The sequence below is a fragment of the Rhodnius prolixus genome, unplaced genomic scaffold, assembly GCF_049639745.1.
Source record: "Rhodnius prolixus isolate KJV_2025 unplaced genomic scaffold, Rpr scaffold_2, whole genome shotgun sequence".
Classification (NCBI taxonomy): domain Eukaryota; kingdom Metazoa; phylum Arthropoda; class Insecta; order Hemiptera; family Reduviidae; genus Rhodnius; species Rhodnius prolixus.
The window spans coordinates 3,111,508-3,132,272 of NW_027411592.1; the positions used below are offsets into that span (position 1 = coordinate 3,111,508).

Consider the following 20,765-nt stretch of genomic DNA (forward strand, 5'->3'; position numbering starts at 1 on the left):
AATCTGGAGAATGGGAACGCTCGCTTCGTTTTCTGCTCCTCTACAATTCTTAACATTCTAACTTACAACATTTTCTTGCAACTCTAAATCTCAGCAACATATTGGTTCCAACAGAAATTGAAATTGAATTACAAGGAGATTACACTTTAGATGGAAAACTAACCTAACACTTTTCTCAAAATTTCCCTTAAATGAAGTTATCTGGGGGGAAAATAGCAATTTTTTCTTTTTCAGTAAAATATTTAGGCTAGCCTCTACCTTAAAACCACGCTACTGTCCTTGATCATCCTCCCCTTATGTTTCTAAAGTCCATTTTTGCCCTTAGACAATGTTTCGAAAAACTTATTGACAGTAGATTGGCCAATTTTTTCGTAATTTGATAGAAAATTGTTATACAGCAACGTCAAATTAGGAGTTCTATTTCTGGTGTTTACAGCGAGAGCTTGGTAGGCCCTTTTACCAGATATACCAAAATAGTAGCCCCTAATAAAAAGAATCCCAAAATGCAAAGGAGAAACATTGTCTTTATGAACAGAGTACAGAGATTTTTGTTTTGATTGGTCATTAAGTAAGTGTTCCTTTGGTTTTCTGTGCTGGACCCTTGTTTAGATCTTCCTCATTGATGCCCAGGTGAGTCCGTCCGCTCTACAGCATCCCCAGGTGACGCGGTATAACTCACCCACGTTCTCCAGGGAATTGCTAGAAGATAAAGCGGGATTCGGCTATTAGTGATAGCCAACTTAACCGTCTTCTCCTGGTAATTACCCAGGCTCTCCAGGAATGTCCCCGGATAGAAAGTGGAGTTATAAACACTGTTTGGTACTAATCGTGGCCCACTCCAATACTTCATTGAAGATGTCTCCTGGGATTAAGGGACCGACGGGTAGTTCAGGGAAGTTTTTGGGGAAAGAACTCAGATTTTAGGGGTGACCAATCCTTTTCCTATGCACCTCCCTGCTCAGTCACCTCGCCAGATCTACCGAAATGGTAGCCCTAAAAAAAAAGCTCGTTTGAGGTCCTCTAACCCTTAACCTTTCAGGTTTCTTTGGAAATTTCCGGGACAAATAGCCGGCTGATTGGAGTAACCAACCCGCTCCGAATTTGCTCGCTGGAAAGTGGGAATACTGAATGCTCTCCTAAGTCCGGGCTCTAGTCTTTGAAAAGACAACTTTCTTCAAACTCTCCAAAAACATCGGCGAACCTCAAAATAATAAGTCAAAAATGGAAGGAGATAAAATCTAAAATGGGGATAAGAATCTCTTTTTTTCTTCTTCTTCGAGGAAGTAGTATTTGCTAAAATTTGAAACAAAGTAAATCAAAAGAAATAACCACAAAAATGGGAACAAAACAAAAATTGGATTTCTCCTAAAATTTTTAGTATTTTGGATTGGGCCGCTCTACATTGGTGACATTAGCATAATCGTGTAATCTCAAATCGATAGCCGAGGTCGGTATGAACGCCACTTTCAGGGTGGGGCGTCCACCCACCGCATATACAGGTGCCACCTCCAACAACCACTCTCCAGCAGACTCTAGTACGAGGAGGACCTCTCAAAGCTGGCCTAGCCACCACTTCTTACTCCATCCTTTAGGTACTTATATCATCAATGTAATGTGTATTATATTGAATTTCTTACAAAAAAAAATTCACCTTATTAATAACGAACTGTTCTCTGCTTCAAAGGGATGTACCGTGTGAACGAACGTATCCAATTTTGGAAATTTAGAAAAACAGACCTTGAATACTCATAGGATATCCTCTTAGCCTCTTGCTTCTACCCATACACCTGACCATTCTGCGTGCTAACTGAATTTCGGGGACTTCCTTTAGGACTGGCAACCAATGGTGAGTGCTACCGCTTAGCAGTTCCTCTCCTTCTGCCCATCAACTCTGCCTACGCAGTGACCGGTACATACCTCCGGGAAATAAAACACTAGACTACTTTTACCACCTCCTTTTACGCGAATTAATAATGATCACTCAAAAATCCTCATCTACAAATTAGCCATCAGATTGTGTTATCCTACATCTATTCTTTTAAGACACTCATCCGCAGTAATATCCTGGCAAAGGGAAGGGATTAGCTATACGGTTAGAGTACTGGACTCCCATGCGTAGGTCCTGGGTTTGAATCCAGCTGCTGACCCTTTGATTTTCTCTTCCTAGGAGCTTCTTACAGCTCACTGTCCAGAGGCCGGCAGTGCACTGGGTAAAAGCTCCGGGCACCAATAACCTTAGATGTTGACGCGCCTTAAATCATTTTAAAAAAATATATATCCTAGCAAATCAGGACAAATTCCTCGGACTTTCGACGACGTTAATAATCGGAACACCTCAACGAAATATTCTTCAATCAAATACATTAGGCCTCTCTGGAGAAACCCAAGCTCTTCTGCCCTTGTCAACATTCCAGAGCTCTATTTTCAATTCAGAATATCAGAATTTTTGTCCTTAATGATGCCTAAATTTCTTTCAATCAAAAACCATCTGCAGAAACTCCTCATCTCCTAGTTGCGTCATCAACACACTGTCTGCCTCGGACACATCCTGACCATTACACAAGAGACAAAGATGCTATCTCCATGAGAGAAACGTATCCTCTTTTTAAAAAGTTTTCCTCAAGCTGCAGGTTCTTCCCTCTTTATCTTGGCATGATCTGATACTAGTTTTTGTATTATTTTCTGTATCATAAGGTACTTATTTGTAATCAAAGCTTATCTACGTATCTGCCTATCATGTGTGAATACTTCACCATCAGATTTCAAATCGATTCTGATCATTACTGTTCATTTAAAAGAACATTCTAGATCCTATGATGGGATATACAGAAACAATACAATACTCTGGCTGGCTAGATATTATAATGTCCAAGAAAGAGCCTATTGTTGGAACATTAGGAGAAAAAAAGGGAAGCCTATGGTGCCTAGTTAGTGTTATAACAATAGAACTACGTATTTGATCGTTTTGTGGTGTTGCCAACACACATGTATAATGCATTAATTTCCCTGGCCTCCCTCTCCGCACAACACACATGTCAGGCACTAAATCATCATTAGAGCTAAGATAAAAGGGGCTTCAAATACTTATAAATGCCTTCCACACTAAAAATGATGCCTACATTTCTCTCATACCTGAGTTAGGAGTCATGCCTCTAACAGCTCACTATCTCTGGGTCCTCTCACTCTACCACACGAACTCACACATTCTCCGAACACATTCTTCTTCTTTGTTTCTCCTTCGAATTAGGTTTTGATCTTTTTTTTTTCTCAACAAGTCTTCTTTTTAAATTAAATTTGCTTTCTCTATTATTTTATTCAATATATTAACGATAATGGAAGAACTGTTGACCTGTTTTCTACATCTTGGACATTTCAACGGCCAGGATGCTGCTGTGAACACTCACCCGACTCTCTCTTACTACTACTCTCAAAGTTCTAGTTAAACAAAAATTTCCTATAAATCTGCTAAACCCAGAGCCTCAAAACGTTTGTAAAAATTTCATTCTTATAAGAAACGTTTTGAGACTCTGGGTTAAGCAGATTTATAGGAAATTTAATGCTCTTTCGTTTGGAATAAGCGGATTTGTTGTAGGATAAAGGATAGAAAAGTTACGGCCCGTTTTTATGGTGAAAAACGCGAATATCGACGGAAAAGTTAAAAATGCAAATATCTTGGACACTATTGAGAAACGGGCCAAAGTGAATAGAATATTTTTTGTTGCATTTGACCTGCTGAATCTCCTCCCGAAGTTTCGACCACCCTGTAGAAACGAAACCTAGAAAGAACCCTTTTTGAGAAAATGGTGTAAGAAGTAAGAGGTCCTTGCCGTCAAGAAATTTTCATCAAACAATTGACTTCACAGCAAAAGCGGCCCTTTAGGGACAATCTATCTAACCTTTCAAAGAAAAGTACCCTTTTATTCCGGGTACTTCTAAGAAAAAATTAACACAAACATAATATGAAAAAAATAATTCCTCAACAAGCTATTAAAAACACAAATAAGACGATATAGATCACATCAATATTTTTGTGTTGAAGAAGTTTTATTTAATTCATTTAAGCGGAAATAATACGTAAAAACTAAAACAATAGTCGATGCATGCTTTAAATAAGACCACATGATCGATTGGAGTTTTGGCGGGCCGCAGATCAGTTGGTAGGCGGTGTGCCCAACTAGGCATGCCTCTCTGGAGAAAACCCAAGCTCTTCTGGCCCTTGCCAACATTCCAGAACTCGATTTTCAATTTAGAATATCAGAATTTTTGCCCGTAATCGATATGACTATCGAAATAACAGCAAACTTCAATAGTGTGTTGTGGAGGATCATCGATAGGCGAGGAAGTTTGCATGATAATAGAAATTAAAAAAAAAAGTACTATTCCATCATTCTACTAAGATTAAGATCAGCAAGAATAGTATCTTTTAGTTCAATGAATGCTGAAAAGATCGTTCACACGTCCGGACTTGCTTGGAACTCGAAATTATTAGTCAAATTGTTAATTATCTCACATTAACTAGTTAGGTGACACCGTGCAGTGCAGGAAATGGCCCAAAACTCTCTTAATATTAGTTTTCCTGGGAAAACAAGTTTAGGAGAAAACTGACAACCTTTTTTCCATGAGTAGTTCTGGGCGTAGCGAGATTAGCTGTAGAGAAAGTCCTCTACACACATTTAATGCTCTTCAATATTATGCAGGTGTTATCGAATGATTCTGAAAATAATCACTTTAGACTGAGGTCACAGTCACCTACACAGTCCGTAACTGCTCAAAATGAATTTTGCAAACAAAATGTTTAATGTAAAAGTTATACGAACAGCTAATGAATCAGTAGACTAAGTTTTAAAAAAGGAGTCAGAGTGGTTTTCAAGAAATTCAATAGCGGAGAACCTTTAGAAAATTGTCTTTATGTATTTAGAATCCTATTTTATATAAGGAAGAGGTACCATCCCCTTCCTCCTTGGCGCTGTTTCCTGTTAAAGAGTTTAAATAAAAGTTATGATCTAAATACAAAATCCAGAATGGCCCTTGTTGATGAAACTAAGATTCATTGCTGTCTGAGCAAAACGAACAATAACTTCAGCCACAACTTCCTTTAAAGAAACCAAACAATCGTCACGATATGGGGATCCTTCACTATCTCAGAAACTCTACCAAGGGAATCAAGTATATGCCGCACTGAGTGGTGTGCAGGAGTTTTTCTTAATCCAGATTACCCAGCAAGCTCTATCTGGCCCAGCAAATTAGGCTACAGATAAGCCACCAAGTTCATCGCTAATGAAGACGTAAGTTTGCAAGATAGGCAGATATGTTTCAAAGAGTCGCCAACGCGGATTCAGGAATAATTGAAGGAATACAGGGGCCTAAATTTGGCGAAACCAATCCACTTCTTCGAAGACACCAGAACGAGAAGAACATCCTTGGTAAAACTTACTTCCTCTAGCCTCCTGGTTCGTACTAGCACCAATTTAGAGCTGAAGATTCAAGAACTTAGTGTCTTCAGCACAGCCTGAACATTCAATCTCTCTTCAGAAGTGCTGAGTTTTGCACCCGTTCATCCAAAATACAACAAAGAATATTACAAATCTAGGACTGGAAGAGAGTTCATCAAGATTCATGGCCAATGCGATCATGTATCAAAGTAGATGCTAACCCTGACCTTCCATCCGTTCTGCAGCCAGCCGGGTAATGCCTAAAGTAATGATGAGTTGAACCTCTCCCTTGAAAGCAATCTAACGCTGAAAGAATGGAAAGAATACCAAATCTGTCCAGATTAATTTGGGGTTGAGAATTACTCCTAGACACTTTACCGATTTGCCAATCAGTTCAGAAATATCAATAATCCCTCCTATCAGTTAATGACCTACCTGGGTCTTTCTAGGGTTGATACATAGAAAATTCCTTTTCTTCAATGATAAGGACACATTGCATTAAATTTGTAATAGCATTCAGACAGCGACCCAACCGGCAAAATGGATTCAACGCAGAGGATTCTAAGTGACTCCAACCGGAAACTACAATCATGACTTCATTAAAAAATAAAACGACCATACACATCGGCACTCCCAGCGAGAGTTGATTTAAGAAAGAAGCCTTCCGGTACCAAGTGATAACAAATAGAGTTGAAGTACCTTTCACATTAAGGGATATCACTTAAGATATTACAGTTCCTTCATTTCAAGTCAATACCGCTGTTCGTCGCAAAAAGGCAGCCAATGGATGCAGCTCCTGTAAATACTCTGTTTACCTGCTAGTCCACATGATTGGACGAGAAGCGCTTATCTACACTTTCCCTTTACATAAATAGCTCTCAAACTCATCACCTGATGATGGCAGTACAGAACAAAAAGAAACCTCGTCTAAATGCTCACCAAGTTTCAATAATCAAATTTTCTTCACGCTTACAGTTCGTACCAAAAGGAGATTGGCTTCAAGCTATTCAAACAGCAGAAACATTCAATTTAAGAAGGAGAGACTCTTCAGCTTTCCCCACTTGAATAATTGTTTTCAGTAAAATTGCCAACCAAAGAAATAGGATAAACATTATAAACGGGTTCAGCAGGCAAGACAATGACAACAAACACGTTTAGCCGCTATTCCGAAGTAACATTTCACTAAAAAGGCACATTAGAGATGAGCTTACTCTAACTTTTATGTATGTCGTCGAAAAGAAAATTTTTAGGGAAAATGTTTCAAATAAAAGTTATAGACATTTACGATTCAAATGAAATAAATTCTGAGCTACCCTAATAAAACCTCTTTTTCTGATTCAGGGTACTGCTATAAACTAGATGTTTTAGTTAAAAAAAACTCTTTATTCCAAACTTTGACTATTTCTCTTTTAAAAAAACTTATTCGACAAATCATAATAAAGCATCCACCCTCGCATATTGTACCAAATTTTCTGGGTACACAGAAATCAATAATTTCCTGTTATATTTTATCATCCCATTCTACAAGAAGGTCAGTTACTAAGATATCAAATATTTGTTTCTAATCTTTTTGATTTTAATTGAAAAATTTACATAATAATGATGATATTTCTAATCAATACAAATGTTTTAAATCTAAGATTAATTAAAATTTATTAAAAATAAATAATTTAGCAAGAACAATCTTTTATTTTCTGGTAATTATAAAGAAAAACGTTACTAATCAAATAAATATTTCACATAACATTTCTGTTGGTATTATTGTTCAAATAATAATGGGAATTTCAAAACTGAGGATGTCGAATTTCATTTTGACTCGGTTACAATCACATATTCTTTCAATACTTCGCCGGCATTTTGAAATGTGTTAAATGCTGCAGTTCAAACGCAGAAAATAAATGTTCACTTTTTTCTAGTAATTAATTGCGAAAATTCCAAGCGCATTTTATCATATCTTTTTCTGTACTGAAAACTTCAACTTAACTGCTGTTAAATATTCTAATAGTAAATAAACAAAAAATGTTTTATGAATTCCAATCTACTTTATAAATACAATTGGTTTAAAATAACTTTCAAATTTTCCTTTAAGATGCTTGCAGAGTGGCCTGAAATAAAAAGGCCTAACAGACTTTTTCGTTAATTTTATCGAAATAGAAAAAAAAAATCAAAGCTCTAATGAAGTATTCAAAACAGATACTGAAAACATGCGCATAACTTTTTCATATATCTAAATTTTTCTTTTAAACTATGTAATAATGCATCAAAAATGTGTTAAATATTAACTTAAAAGTTATAAAAATCATCAAATCAATTACCTGTAAACTCAAAAACGAACTTTTCCTACAGTTTTGACGTTGTGCAAACTGAATCTTACGGCTAGACAACCAATAACTTTCAGCGGCGCAAAGTTACATTGTTTTTAAATGCATTAAAACAAAAACACTTTGAAAATACAATCACTTTTGTGCTTTTGGAGGGGTAAAAAACGATCTTTTTTATAAATTCACTCACTGGATTATAAAAATAAAATCACTTAAGGCTGGTCGATTGGATTGTCTTTTTTATTTATTAGTAATCTTGTTTTTTTAAAATATAGCACGATTGCTACGTTATACCTAGAGCACAACTGAGAACACGATGGTCGGCCAGGGACTAACCAACCACTCTCTACCCCTCTCCCGACAACTCAATGTTTGAGAGGAGAGACCTGGGAAAGCCGAGCTCATCAGGCTGGCCAACTTAAACAGCCTCCCCTAACAAATATCCCCGCCAACAAGCTACCCTATTTTCTACTGGTTATCCCATTCACCCTTCCATCTACAGCCTTGGCCTGGCTCAGCGGGGGCGGCGGGGGGTTCCTCCCTCACCATTCCTAGGTACGCCCCCATACTTGCAAACATTCGCGTGCGCATTTCTCTTCTTCTCTTATAACGCCCCCCGCAACGTTTACACATAATAACGCAAGAATTAACAGCACTGGTAAAACCAAAAGACCAATGGAGAGATACAATTTGATTTAAATATTATTATTATTATTAATATTATTCTTATTATTATTATTGATGATTTTGATTTTTTCGACCGTTGCTGATAGATGATTTTTGGTGAATATCGAGGTGCGGTCTTAAATAAAAACTACTTTTTTGCTTTATACCAACGTTTCGGTAATTTTTACTACCTTCTTCAGGGTATTATAAAAAAAGTTTGTGAAGTTTAATGTAGAGCTACGAGTACATCATCATAACTGTGCAGCACCTCGATATTCACCAAAAATCTATTATTATTATTATTATTTACAATATATTCTTAACAAACATAATTTGTAAGCTACATATTAGATTTAATTTTAGATTAGAAAAAAGTAGTAAATTCCATGAGGTTTTTTCCGGTCAGTTTAGGATTCCTCGGAAAAGCTTAAAGGTAGGATTTTTCCTGCTCCAAAAAGCCAAATTCTTAGCCATACAGAGGGTATACTGAATCGTGCAGAAAAGCCATTTATTTTCTTTCTGACTAGTCTACATAGGCTATCCGTTGATGATGTATTTACTCAGTATTTACTGAGTCGACAGTGGCCTGTGAAGAGGCCACGACTGTTCAAATGGCTTACTAGCCTCATTAAAGCAATTTCAAAGAACACTTAAGCCTAGTCATTAATAATGATTTTTTTTTCGCTAACCTTTACCCAAGTTCCTGTGACTATTTTGTGCGACCTTGTTTTGTTGGCTTTACTACTACACATCTTGCTATGCTGCAAATGACTCAGGTCTTCTGAAGATACCATGAACAAGCTTCCAGTTAAAACACGACTGCCGTCACATAACTCTTCGTCCTGATTACTGTGTAAGTTTATCGTAAAAATGATATTAAAAACGAGGGAAGAGAGAATTCCCAAATAAAAACACCAGAATTCCATTTGAACTAATTTCACAGAAAGAACAACATTTATCTAAGTGTGTTTGTATTTTTAGTGGATGCAGAACTTCAAAAAAACCCTCTGTCTAGTTCGCAATATCTTGTTAAAAAAAAAAAAAAACCTTTCAAATAAGTTTTAGGTCTGACGTATGCCACCCCAATTTTGAAGAAAATCAGGTTTGCAGCAAACAAGAGAAAGTAACTTTGATTCACCTCTCAACCTTACTATTTTCTCTTAACTAGTCTTAATTATAATTTTTTTCGCAAACTAGAGTTTTTACTTTCTCCAACTAATTGTAAAAGGAAATTTTTTGAATGTAGTCTATCTGCCACCCATACCGAATAACTGTAAATTGAATATATTATTTAGCGATACATTAGTAGCCTCAATGAAGATTTATTGTTCTTAAACACTCGAGATTTGGACCATATTATATGTAAATTTTTTTAAATGTAATTAACCTGATTGCCTTTTTTTAATGCAAAGTAAAATTTTTTGTTCATGTTTTTGGTTGTTTTATTTCAAAGTGTATTAAAATTAAATTTACACATTTTATTTAGCAAAATAAAATGATAAGCGGGTTTTGGTGAAATGATTATGAAGCGTAGATAAGTGGGAGATCCCCAATTGTATGGAATCCCCGCTTGTCGCAAATTTTTATTTGTAAGAAAAAAAATGTAACTATGAAAGTATGTTTCAGCCTCCGTTCTTGACATCTAATTAGTAATTGGCTGCTAAGCCCCTCCAAGAAAAGTAGGCAACAGGAAAACTGATATTAAGTCTTGGACCTGGAACATTTCAACTATTTCATAAGTTCCATTTTATAACACTAAGCATTAAACAAAATCACTAAAAAGTGTAAGAGTGAAAGAAATTTACACGATAAAAGACTGATACACACACATTAGAGTCGCAAGTGTCTAGACCAGAGTTTTTTCTCAATTAAAAATAAGTTACCAACATACTGTTAAAGAATTTCATAAAAGTCGCACATAATTAAAAATAAAATATTTCTTAGTGGCGTGGGGGAAAACTTAGAAAATTAGGAAATAATTTGTCTACTAATAATAAAACAGGTTGCCAGACTTGTTGCAATCTGAAACAAGTTTTGTCAACAATGTGAAAAGTTTTTTGTTTTGACTGGAAAGATGGGTTAAAAAAAAGAAGAAGTTATTTCTGATTTATTGAATTCAAAATATCGAGAAAAAAAAGGTTAAGTAAGTATTCAAGTATTTAATTGATTTTTAATTTGCAAATTTATTATTGCAAATAAATAAATTTAGGGAACTGAACTCGAAATGTTATTTACAGATCTAATCGATACAGTTCTGTAAACAATTTCACTAAAACTTGCATCAAATTAGGTATCTATAGTTTATTCAAATTTTAGTCAACCCCTAAATGGACTGGTTGTAGTCGAAATTTCTGAAACTCAAATAAAATAAATAAGCGAATATACAATTTATTTTTCACGAAAGCTGCTTTTTAAAAAATATTAGAAGTAACATTAGTTACTAAGCAAGTCTTGTACAAATAATAGTGGATTTGGAACAGGCCATAAGGGTTGCTGATGATAGGGGAAATTCCTAGTGTGGGAAGTTTCCCTGTTTTGTTGTGGGCCGCTCTGCGCCTTGTCCTAGGCCATGGTATGACTCGGGGGTCAGGGTGGCCTGTTCAATACCGCCCCACCACGCGCACATTTTACCCCCTCCAGAGAAGTACGTAGCTAGCGTTCAATTTCAATCTTTCCTTTATTTTCAACTTGACTCTACCGGTGAGAATGAACTGTATTTCTGCTTGACGTAGCCTTTTTCTATTTGCTTTCTTGACTTGTAAAGATTTATAGGAACACTAGGTTAAGAGCTTAACTTTGTATTCTCCATTCAATGCCGACAAGTTGCCTTTCTAGTCTTCTCTCAAAAATCACATTTTCTATTTCAGAAGTTGAGTAATAAGTTTTTTTTTTCGTTACAATTTATTGCTCGCTGAAATTTGTCAGGGCCAGGAAGAATCGGTTTTGAATCTATTGTACAGATCTCTCTGAATTTCTGGAGACATCTTTTTTAAATCTAAAATCTACATAAGGCCTGAGTAGCAATACAATGATCCAAAAATAGTGTATAGACATTATTGCGTGTCCACGGCTAAGACGTAAAGGCTAGATCGGCTACAGAAATCAGAACGTTAAATCTGTTACAATAGCCTTCCAGTGCTTGCCATAGTTTAATTTAAAACTGCTGCGGTCTAATTATACAAACTCCTGATTTCCTCTTAACGCCATTATTACAATTATAAAATCTTGAAACTAAACGTAAGAACTTAGGCCTTATAAACAAACAAGAGTTTGTGGCTGAGATGTTTGATTGGTTGTATCTTTCAATCATTAAATCACTTCTCCCGCCCTTAAAACTTGGAAGTCAAAGGATATCATTTCTTTACGGTGCTCCATATACGGATTTCAAGTTGAGTAATCGTCTTATTATTATTTTTTTTTTTAGATAGGGCTTAACGTCCAACTAATGATTTGATGTCGTGGATACAGGCGGACACACTTTACCGTTTTTTTTTAAACAAATACACAGCTACGTATCTTTGGGGATTCAAATTGGGGTCCCTTGACTTTTAATTCTTCGCTTCATAATCACTACACCAACACCAACCAATAAGCAATACCTCCTCATAGGATTCTAACTAGGCATGTTCAACTGGCAAGTTCATTACACCAAACTACCCAACACAACTCACTACTTTTTTTAATTGCACCCAACTAAACATTTACCATTTAAACAATCAATTTAAAAAAAGAAATATACGAGTACGAGAATTACGCAAATGTAAACTTTGAATTTCAGCAACACAGAGAATCCTCCAAATAATTAAACGAGTTGTTAAAACAGTTTAATGCAATGAATTGGCCCTTAAGAGAAGTAAGTCTAAAGTATATACTCCCCAAAAACCGTACTAAAATAGATTTTTATGGGAAAAAAAGTTTTAGTCACTTATTTGAGCAGTGAATATATTAAATATTCGTGAAAAGCGTAGAAAAAATTAATAATAATTTCAGTAAGATGATATAATTCCAGTTAAAAGATTTTATCGTTAATTTCCTGTCGGATCCCACTGTGGTACTAAAAATATAAAATTTAATCTTTCTTTTAACATTCCGTTTTTTAGCTAGTGTTCATATGTGCCCTATTTTCTAAAATGCACTGCTTTGGACTTGAGAGACTATAATACCATTAGTATGTGTGAATAGAAATTGTTTGAAAACTGGAATTCAATATAGATTAACGATCTGCAATGAAAAGATTCATCTAGTTGATTGATACTTTAGTTTTTTATAGTGCATCCGGATGGATGTAATATCCGGAGCTGTCAGCCAACAAGTTCCATTTACATTAGTATTATCCAAATCGAAAATTTCTGATATAATCTACGGGCACATGTCCAAAGCAGGAAATGCAAGGCAAAGAGGAAAAACATCAGCAAAAGCTGCTGATCTTCCCCCCCCCTAACTAAACCTAGTTTTTTTTATCCATGTAGTTTAATGGACCAGAATACTGATTGCTAAGTTCCATTATCCGAAATTATCAAAATTTTATTCATTCCAGGAATCTAGATATAATATCTATCTAAATATAAACATAGATCCCATATTTGAACAAATGGGTGACAATGAGTGACATATTTGGGTCAATACCCAATTGTTTAAATGTCCTTTTTACATAATAGCTTTTTTACTTTCTCTTTGTGCAAAATTTGGGGAACTAAGTTTTCTTTTTCAAACTACTCCTTACCGATCAAAATCCCTCCACCAGCAGCTCTAACAATAGAACACATGTACATCTATAAATTTTATTAGGCTTCTTAGAGGCGGAGGAGGTAACTTTCCTTACCAATTTACTATTTCAGCGTAATGTACGGTCGTGTCGCTTATAAACTATTAAAGAGGATTAAATGTGAAGCTTCAATTCCAGTTGAGAGAGAATTGCTCAATAGAAGCTTACAAGCTACAACAAACTCTTATCGTAGCGTATTGTGTTAAGACTTACCGCTTACTTCAAGTCTCTTGTTTTAAACCTCTCTTATATTTTCTTCGAACTCGGAGTTTTTGAAACATATTTAATTCTTTTAATGGTATGCAATTTTTCAATGCATCACTGAAATATAAGTTTAGAGACATGCTTTCCTCTAGAAAAAAATTTCACAAGAAAAATTATCACAATCAAATTCCTTCTTCAAGAAAATCTAAACAATAAAAAACCTGTTTTAATAAGTTTTACTTTTGGTTGAGTATTTTTCATCAAACTCCGAATTTTCAGCAATTTAACTAAAATGTTATTTTAGTCTATACTCTATAAAGATAACCTGACTATAGCACAGAGCACACTCACAATCAGCGTGTAACCTACATGTGGGTAAAAAGTAAATAAAAAGTTTCAAGAAAACAGTGAAGAACACTAACTATTCATTAAAACAACGGTCACTTCTCTTCTACACTTATTTCTCCAAGAAAACTGATATTAGAAAGAGTTCATGGGTTTCTCAAGTGAAAGCTTCTTACAGTAAAGAACTACATATATTGACATTACCCTGCACTGTATGTTGTTACTACCCGATTAATATGAGCGAGAATTAAATATACATATAGCATTCCGAGTTTGAAGGATTATCTTTTTTATGAAAGTGTGAATCTTTTGAACGATTAGGGCACTCGTAATGCCCGAAGTATGAAGTTTTTACATGAAAAAAGGTTAATGTTAAATTTAGCAGGCTTATGTGTTTAATATCTGTGTGATTATTTATGGATTTATTTGTATTTTAATTCCTGTTTCATGAAAAAAATCTAAATACACTTACTACACAATTGAAGGCTAAAATTTACATGTATTAAATTTGCAGACCATTTCAACAGTACTGCAAGTAATAGTTTCCTCGATCACAGCACTAACAAGCTTACTTGGGTGCTTGATGTTGGACCATCTTTTAGCGGCCATTGCCCTCGGTGCTATTAGGTACCACAAATTGAGTAATATATATAAAATCTTTGTCTAATGCTTGAAAATTACTGTGGATATCCCAGGAAATGAAGTGGACAAGCCCACGTTATACCCAACAAAACATAGAGTGCATTAAGTCGAAGTTATTTCGTGTTACTTTATGCGAAAACAGATTTTGCAGCAGAAAGTTCTTTTCACAGTGGTAGCAATTTAAAAATGTGCTTTCTCAACATATGGTTGAAGAGATATTGTAAGTGTTCGAAGTTGATTTTCAGTCTAACCCAGAATACGAAAAAATGGATTTTATATTATAATAATCTTTCTGATGCGAATAGTCACATCAGGGGATACCTTAGCTAGCAAAATTCTTCAACCTGAAGCACCACTTTACACCTAAGACCTAAGAAACTTGTCTTAACTTAGTTCGCTTATTTCTCCATGCATCTTCAACTTAATTGGAACCTTTTTCCAGGCAACATCGTATTGGGCACATTTTTTATTTTAATTATGTACCTTTCAAAGTCATGAGTGTAGCAGAGAAACGTAACAAAAACGTTCAATTTTTAACATTTCCGATTTCAAAAATTCACCTTAAAAATCATATAAGGTTTTAGTTGTATTTAATCAAAGAAATATAGGGAAGTACAAGGAAGTTTTATTAATTTTTTGTTTTCAAACATTTATTTACAATTGCCCATTATAATTTTTGTTCAGTTTTTTTTTTTTTTTTTCTGACAAAAGAAAGCAAATCAAAAATAATATATTTTTTGTTTTTAATAATAGACAATTTTGATTGGCACAGTGGAATAGGAAAATTGAAAAAAAGAGGTCGAAAAGAATAGAGCTCTCAGTACTTTAAGGAAACAACAAAATTTAAAATAAATATTTTAGATTTGTTTTCCCGTTCATAAATTTTCTTGCTTTCCAAAGAAAGCAAAGTTATATTAACAAATTTTTATTGAATTGTGAACAGATTTTTTACACTCTTCAAAGTAGATTGCTTTCTCTATTAAATTTATTTACTAAATTAAACAGATACTAATAGATGTATTCTTAATTTTTAATTTATTATTGCAATATAAAAAAAACAATACATAAGTACTTAGGTTATAAATTCCTTGTTTAATTTTATTGAACTCTCACAGAAATTGAGATGTACAAATAATATTCGTATTTAAGACAAATAATGTAGCCGATACCTCTTTTTAGTTTGTTTGGTTTTCATGGTATTAAAATCTTTAATTTAGTTTAATTAAAGTTGCGACATACAATACCTTAATTTATAGGTATGCTTTAAAAAAAAAAAATCACATCTTGCATTCAACAACGCATGGCAATCATATTTTCTCTACGATGTTTTTGTACACATTAGGTTGGAATAAAAAGCAAAATTTGAAAAATAAGAATAGAGGTAAGTGAAAACAGTATGACCGTCTTCAATTCCATGTAAACAACAAATAATTCAAACATTAACAATAACATTATATATACATTATTTATTTTTATTAATATTTTGAAAAACAAAATACGATTAACGAACAAAAATTTACAAGAGTGCCTCTAAAAAAATTACAATAAAAAAGATAAATTTCTTGATTTTTCTTCGAGAAGTTTACGATTTCTCAGAATGAAGTTAAAGTGTGTACAGTGAATGACATGCGTTTTTTTTGTATTTTTTTTTAAATTTTATATTAAAATTTATTCTCATTTAAGTTTTGTTCTATGCAAGAAAGAAATTAAAATATATATTTAGTTAGTTGGGAACTACCGCTGACTTGCAGCAGTCGGTTGTGGAGTTGGCAGACTTATTCTTCTACCAGGAAGTGGTCGTCGTCGGACAGGATCTCCTGGTAATGGCCTACCACCGACTCCAGGTTTTATTCTGAGTGGTCTCTTCTTACTACCAACTTCCGTTTCCTAGATAAAAAATAGAAAATATAATTTATAAACAGTGGTTAATAAAAGAAATTTACAGTAAAGTATGTTTGCTAGTCGCCTCCGTCCACGACACCTAATTGGTAGTTGGACGTTAAGCCCCGCCTGAAAAAATAGGCGATTACTTTACTTACTTTTCTCCATAAGAGAAAGTATATTAATGGTAGAGATTTTCTGTTTTGAATTTTCACTAGCAAGTACTCACTCTAAGAGACAACCACTGTAGCCGAACGGTTAAAGCAAAGCTAAGAAATATTGTGGGCTACCGGTTTAGATTTTATTTAATGGTTAATATAAGAATCTAATAAGAATGTTTATTAGCTTGAACATGAAAAAGTGGTATTTATGAATTGGTCTGTAAGGCAAGTCTTTATGGGATTATGTATCTACTATCACTAAAACCAGGAAAACAGCAGAGTATTTAAATTTAAATGCTATATGATAAAAAAAACTTTTCCACAAAATCAGTTAACCGCAAGGGCCAATTTGATTTTTGTTTTGACGATATTTGCTAAAATGGATTCAATGATTTTTTTGAATCTCTGCATAAAGTTGAAGATCTATTACTTATATTTCAACTATAGAAATTTCAGTAACACAGTATACTTAAGTAAAGTTCTATTTTATTTTAAAGTGCGGTTTCAATAATTCATAATTTCATACAAAATGTTTGTTTCCCCTACTTTTTAAGTAATCTCCTGGACAATCATCAAACGGCTTTGTTTAACTTCAAAATACGTGCGTTAGGTCTAATCTAGAACTAAACATGTTGAATCTTTTTCACAGGAAATAGTGATTTTTTGTTGTGACCCTGTGCTTCGACAGTATCATTTTATTACAGCGAAATTTCATTTTTCATCTGACAAAATGCTACTAGAAGTGGTGAGATGTATGAGGTGTGTTCAAAAAGTAACGGGAATTTTCGTTTTTTGAAAAAAATATTTATTTATTCATCTACATTAATATTGTCGCCTTCAAAGTAGTCCCCTTCGCATACAATACACTTGTGCCAGCGCTTTTTCCAATCCTCGAAACACTTCTGAAACTCAATCTTTGTGATAGCTTTCAGCTCTTTCAGCGATTCGCTTTTAATGTCATCTATGCTTGTAAAACGACGGCCTTTTAATGTTCTCTTTATGTTTGGAAATAGAAAAAAGTCACATGGAGCCATGTCTGGCGAATATGGAGGCTGGGGCATCGTTAAAGTTTTGTTTTTGGCCAAAAATTCACGAACAAGCAATGAAGTGTGAGCAGGTGCATTATCGTGGTGCAAAATCCATGAATTGTTTTACCACAAATCCGGGCGTTTTTTTCGGATTGCTTCACGCAAACGGCGTTGAACTTGTAGGTAGTACTCCTTATTGATTGTTTGACCTTGTGGCAAGAATTCATGATGCACTATGCCATTAAAATCGAAGAACACAGTGAGCATAACCTTCACATTCGACCGCACTTGTCGAGCCTTTTTCGGTCTTGGCGATCCAGAATGCCTCCACTGGGACGATTGAGCCTTAGTTTCGACATCATATCCGTAAACCCATGTTTCGTCACCTGTTATAACACGTTTCGTAGATCCGCATCGTTGTCGACTTCATTGAGTGACTCTTGAGCAACTTCCATTCTCCGCTGTTTTTGTTCGAAATTCAACAATTTTGGAACAAATTTTGCTGCCACACGTTTCATACCCAAAACATCCGAAAAAATTTCATGGCATGAGCCAATTGATATGGCAACATCATCAGCGACTTCTCTGATTGTGATTCGGCGATCGTTCATAACCATTTCTTTCACTTTTTTCACGTTTTCATCGGTTGTTGATGTGCTTGGACGTCCAGGTCGTTCGTCATCTTCAACGTTTTCGCGGCCATCTTGGAAACGCTTATACCACTCGTAAATCCTTGTTTTACTCATAGCAGACTCACCATATGCCTTTATTAACATTTCACACACTTTATTTCATTTTTTACGCAAAGTTTAATACAAATTCTTTGATCCATTTTTTTTAACAAACAAAAATCGCCAAGCTCGAAAAACACGTCTAACCTTAACGGCTGCCACTTAAGAAGTAAACAATGAATATTACTGAAAATTTTATCGTACTTCAGGGGCATGTGTACCAACATAATAAAAAAAAAAAAATTACAATCAGACTCTCCAAACCCGCGAAATTTAAAAATTCCCGTTACTTTTTGAACACACCTCGTATATTGTACGAAAAAATCTGACTTTTGACAGGCGCTTTTTTCCTTTACAATATATCTTTTTATTTACTTAAGAACTTGAATTTGCATTCGCAAATCTCGCAATGAAAATGTTTTTCCAATAAACTAACCTCAGGCTCTGGAGTCGTGGTGACAGTATCCTGTGGAGGTTCAGTGGGTGCAGGCTCTGTTGGAGGGGCTGGCGTAGTTGAAGGACCACCTAATCCTGGTCTACCTTTCAGATTAATTCTTGGTCCTGGTCTTAATGGTCGAGGACCGCCAACTTTTAGTCTTGGCCTATTGACAATACAACAAATATACTTAGTAGATTAGAAGAACAATTTGTTTTAGCCGGAGTCAACTTTTTTCTTTTTTTTTCTACACAGTATCTTACGATGATGTAAGTATTTAATATAATCTCCTCATATCTGATACCTATGTGAGTAATTGTCGAGCAATGATTATTGTAACAATGCATATTGAAGAAAATGGTGTTTACCTGAGTGGACTAGCTCCAGATTGTGTAGCAGGAGGAGGTCCTGCAGCGGAGGCGGTTGGAGAATTGGCCGGAACAGAAGGTTCATCTCTTGCTGGTGGCTCTTCCGCAGCAGAAGCTTCAGTTGGTTGAGCCGCTCCCGGCCTGGGACGACTCCTATATCTGTAGTAAAAAGTTACAACAATAAAATATCAAAAAGTATTTTAAAAAAAAGTTGCTTTTAACAGATTCAAACCTATTTCCTCCGCCGAAATTTACTCTAGGCCTGCTTGGAGCGCTAGTAGAGGAAATCTCAGGAGCCAGAGCCGAAGTGGTAGATCTCTGTGATCCTCTCCTACCATAAGCTGATACCTAAAACATACATCAGAAACTTGTAAACTTTGAAAAGAAATGAACCATACAGGCTGTGGATGTTCTAAAAGGGAACAAGTACTGTATACTAACTTGTGATGGATTTCTACTATGACTAGGACTGAACTTGGCCCTCTTTGGAGGTTCTTCTTCTTTTGTAGCTTCAGTAGTTGTTGTAGTGGAATGATGTCGCAACCTTGTACGAGTTCCTCCAGTACCACGGAATCTGCAACAAGCAAACAAATTAACCGAGGATAACTGACTCAATTTGCATACTTTTGCAGAAAGTAATGTTTTAAAAAAATTTTGTTCTTGCATCTGATTCATTTTTATGGAACTTTTGCTAATTTTAAAATAGGATAAGTAGTTTGTTTTATTCTTTTATCAAAAGAATCGAAGATTTGTCTTAACATTAAGTTATGTGAAAGAATTTTATCAGGGAATGGCAACGACTAATTTGGGTCTTATAGTGTTCATACTCCTTAGAGAACCACAACGATGTAGTCAAATAAAGTAATCGCCTAATTTTTCAGGCGGGGCTTAACCTCCAACTACCAATTTGGTGTCGTGGACGGGGGCGGAAGCTCATACTATACTATACACGATTTTTTCTAACAAATAAAAAGTAGCCATACGCGGGATTTGAACTGGGAATCTCCCACTTACTAAGCCACGCTCTTGACCACTAGAGCAAGAGCCGCCCCCACAACGATATATATATATATTTATTCCCTATTCTCTTTTAATTTCTGTCAAAAAAGTAAAACCATTTGATCACCTTCCTCTTCCGGTTTGTGGCGGCGGTGGGGGTGGAGGTTCTGTTGTAGTAGTGGTAGTTGTAGTTGGTTCTGGGGTAGTGGTTGTTGTAGTGGTTGTAGTCGTGGTAGTAGTTGTGGTTGTTAACAATTCTGTGGTCAATAATTCTGTGTGACCAGCCGATGGACTCTCATCTTGTGTGACCGAATTCTCCTCTTGAGTTTGTTGAAGAATCGCATACAGATCCAGCGCTGCTTTGTCACCATTAGCTGGGAAATAATAACAACAACAAAAATGTATTAAATCAATCTTATAACCAGGAGCTTCTTAAAACAAATACAAATTATAATTAAGAAATTGTCCTTCAACTTGGAATTTATACTAAATGGTTTTGTGCCTTGAATGCTAAATAGAATAGTAAAGGTAAAACAGTATTTTCAGAAACTATTCTTGCGCTCCTGGTTTCGTCCTTAAAACTAATGTCAGAAAAACCTTCATTCATAATTGATAGATCTGCATACGTTAGTCATGCGGACGACTTTTTTGGGCGAGCAAAGCGCTCAATTGGGATGACACCGTTTGCCGAGGGACGCTGTTAAATGTCTCCACAGTTAATAATGGTACTGTGTACATCTATGTAGAAACGTTCGGCAATTAGGTAAAGGCACTTCTTTAAGAGCC

General features: G+C 35.2%; 1 protein-coding gene and 1 long non-coding RNA gene across 3 annotated transcripts in view; one reads left to right on the top strand and one right to left on the bottom strand.

The window, feature by feature from the left end:
* Positions 1-8,714: 8,714 nt before the first annotated feature.
* Positions 8,715-15,485, top strand: LOC141450280 (uncharacterized). The gene is made up of 2 exons (XR_012455999.1): positions 8,715-10,562; positions 14,248-15,485. It is a non-coding gene; the product is annotated as an uncharacterized lncRNA (long non-coding RNA).
* The window catches only part of LOC141450264 (uncharacterized), a 47,658-nt gene continuing 41,873 nt past the window's right edge, over positions 14,981-20,765 (bottom strand). For both annotated transcript variants that reach the window (XM_074120503.1, XM_074120502.1), the window contains 6 exons: positions 20,107-20,353; positions 19,422-19,554; positions 19,213-19,328; positions 18,981-19,139; positions 18,613-18,778; positions 14,981-16,262 (listed from right to left, as the gene is read on the bottom strand). In XM_074120503.1, coding sequence (XP_073976604.1) covers positions 16,110-16,262; positions 18,613-18,778; positions 18,981-19,139; positions 19,213-19,328; positions 19,422-19,554; positions 20,107-20,353 — 974 coding nt within the window. In that variant the 3' untranslated portion in view covers positions 14,981-16,109. The remainder of the gene's footprint in view (positions 16,263-18,612; positions 18,779-18,980; positions 19,140-19,212; positions 19,329-19,421; positions 19,555-20,106; positions 20,354-20,765) is intronic.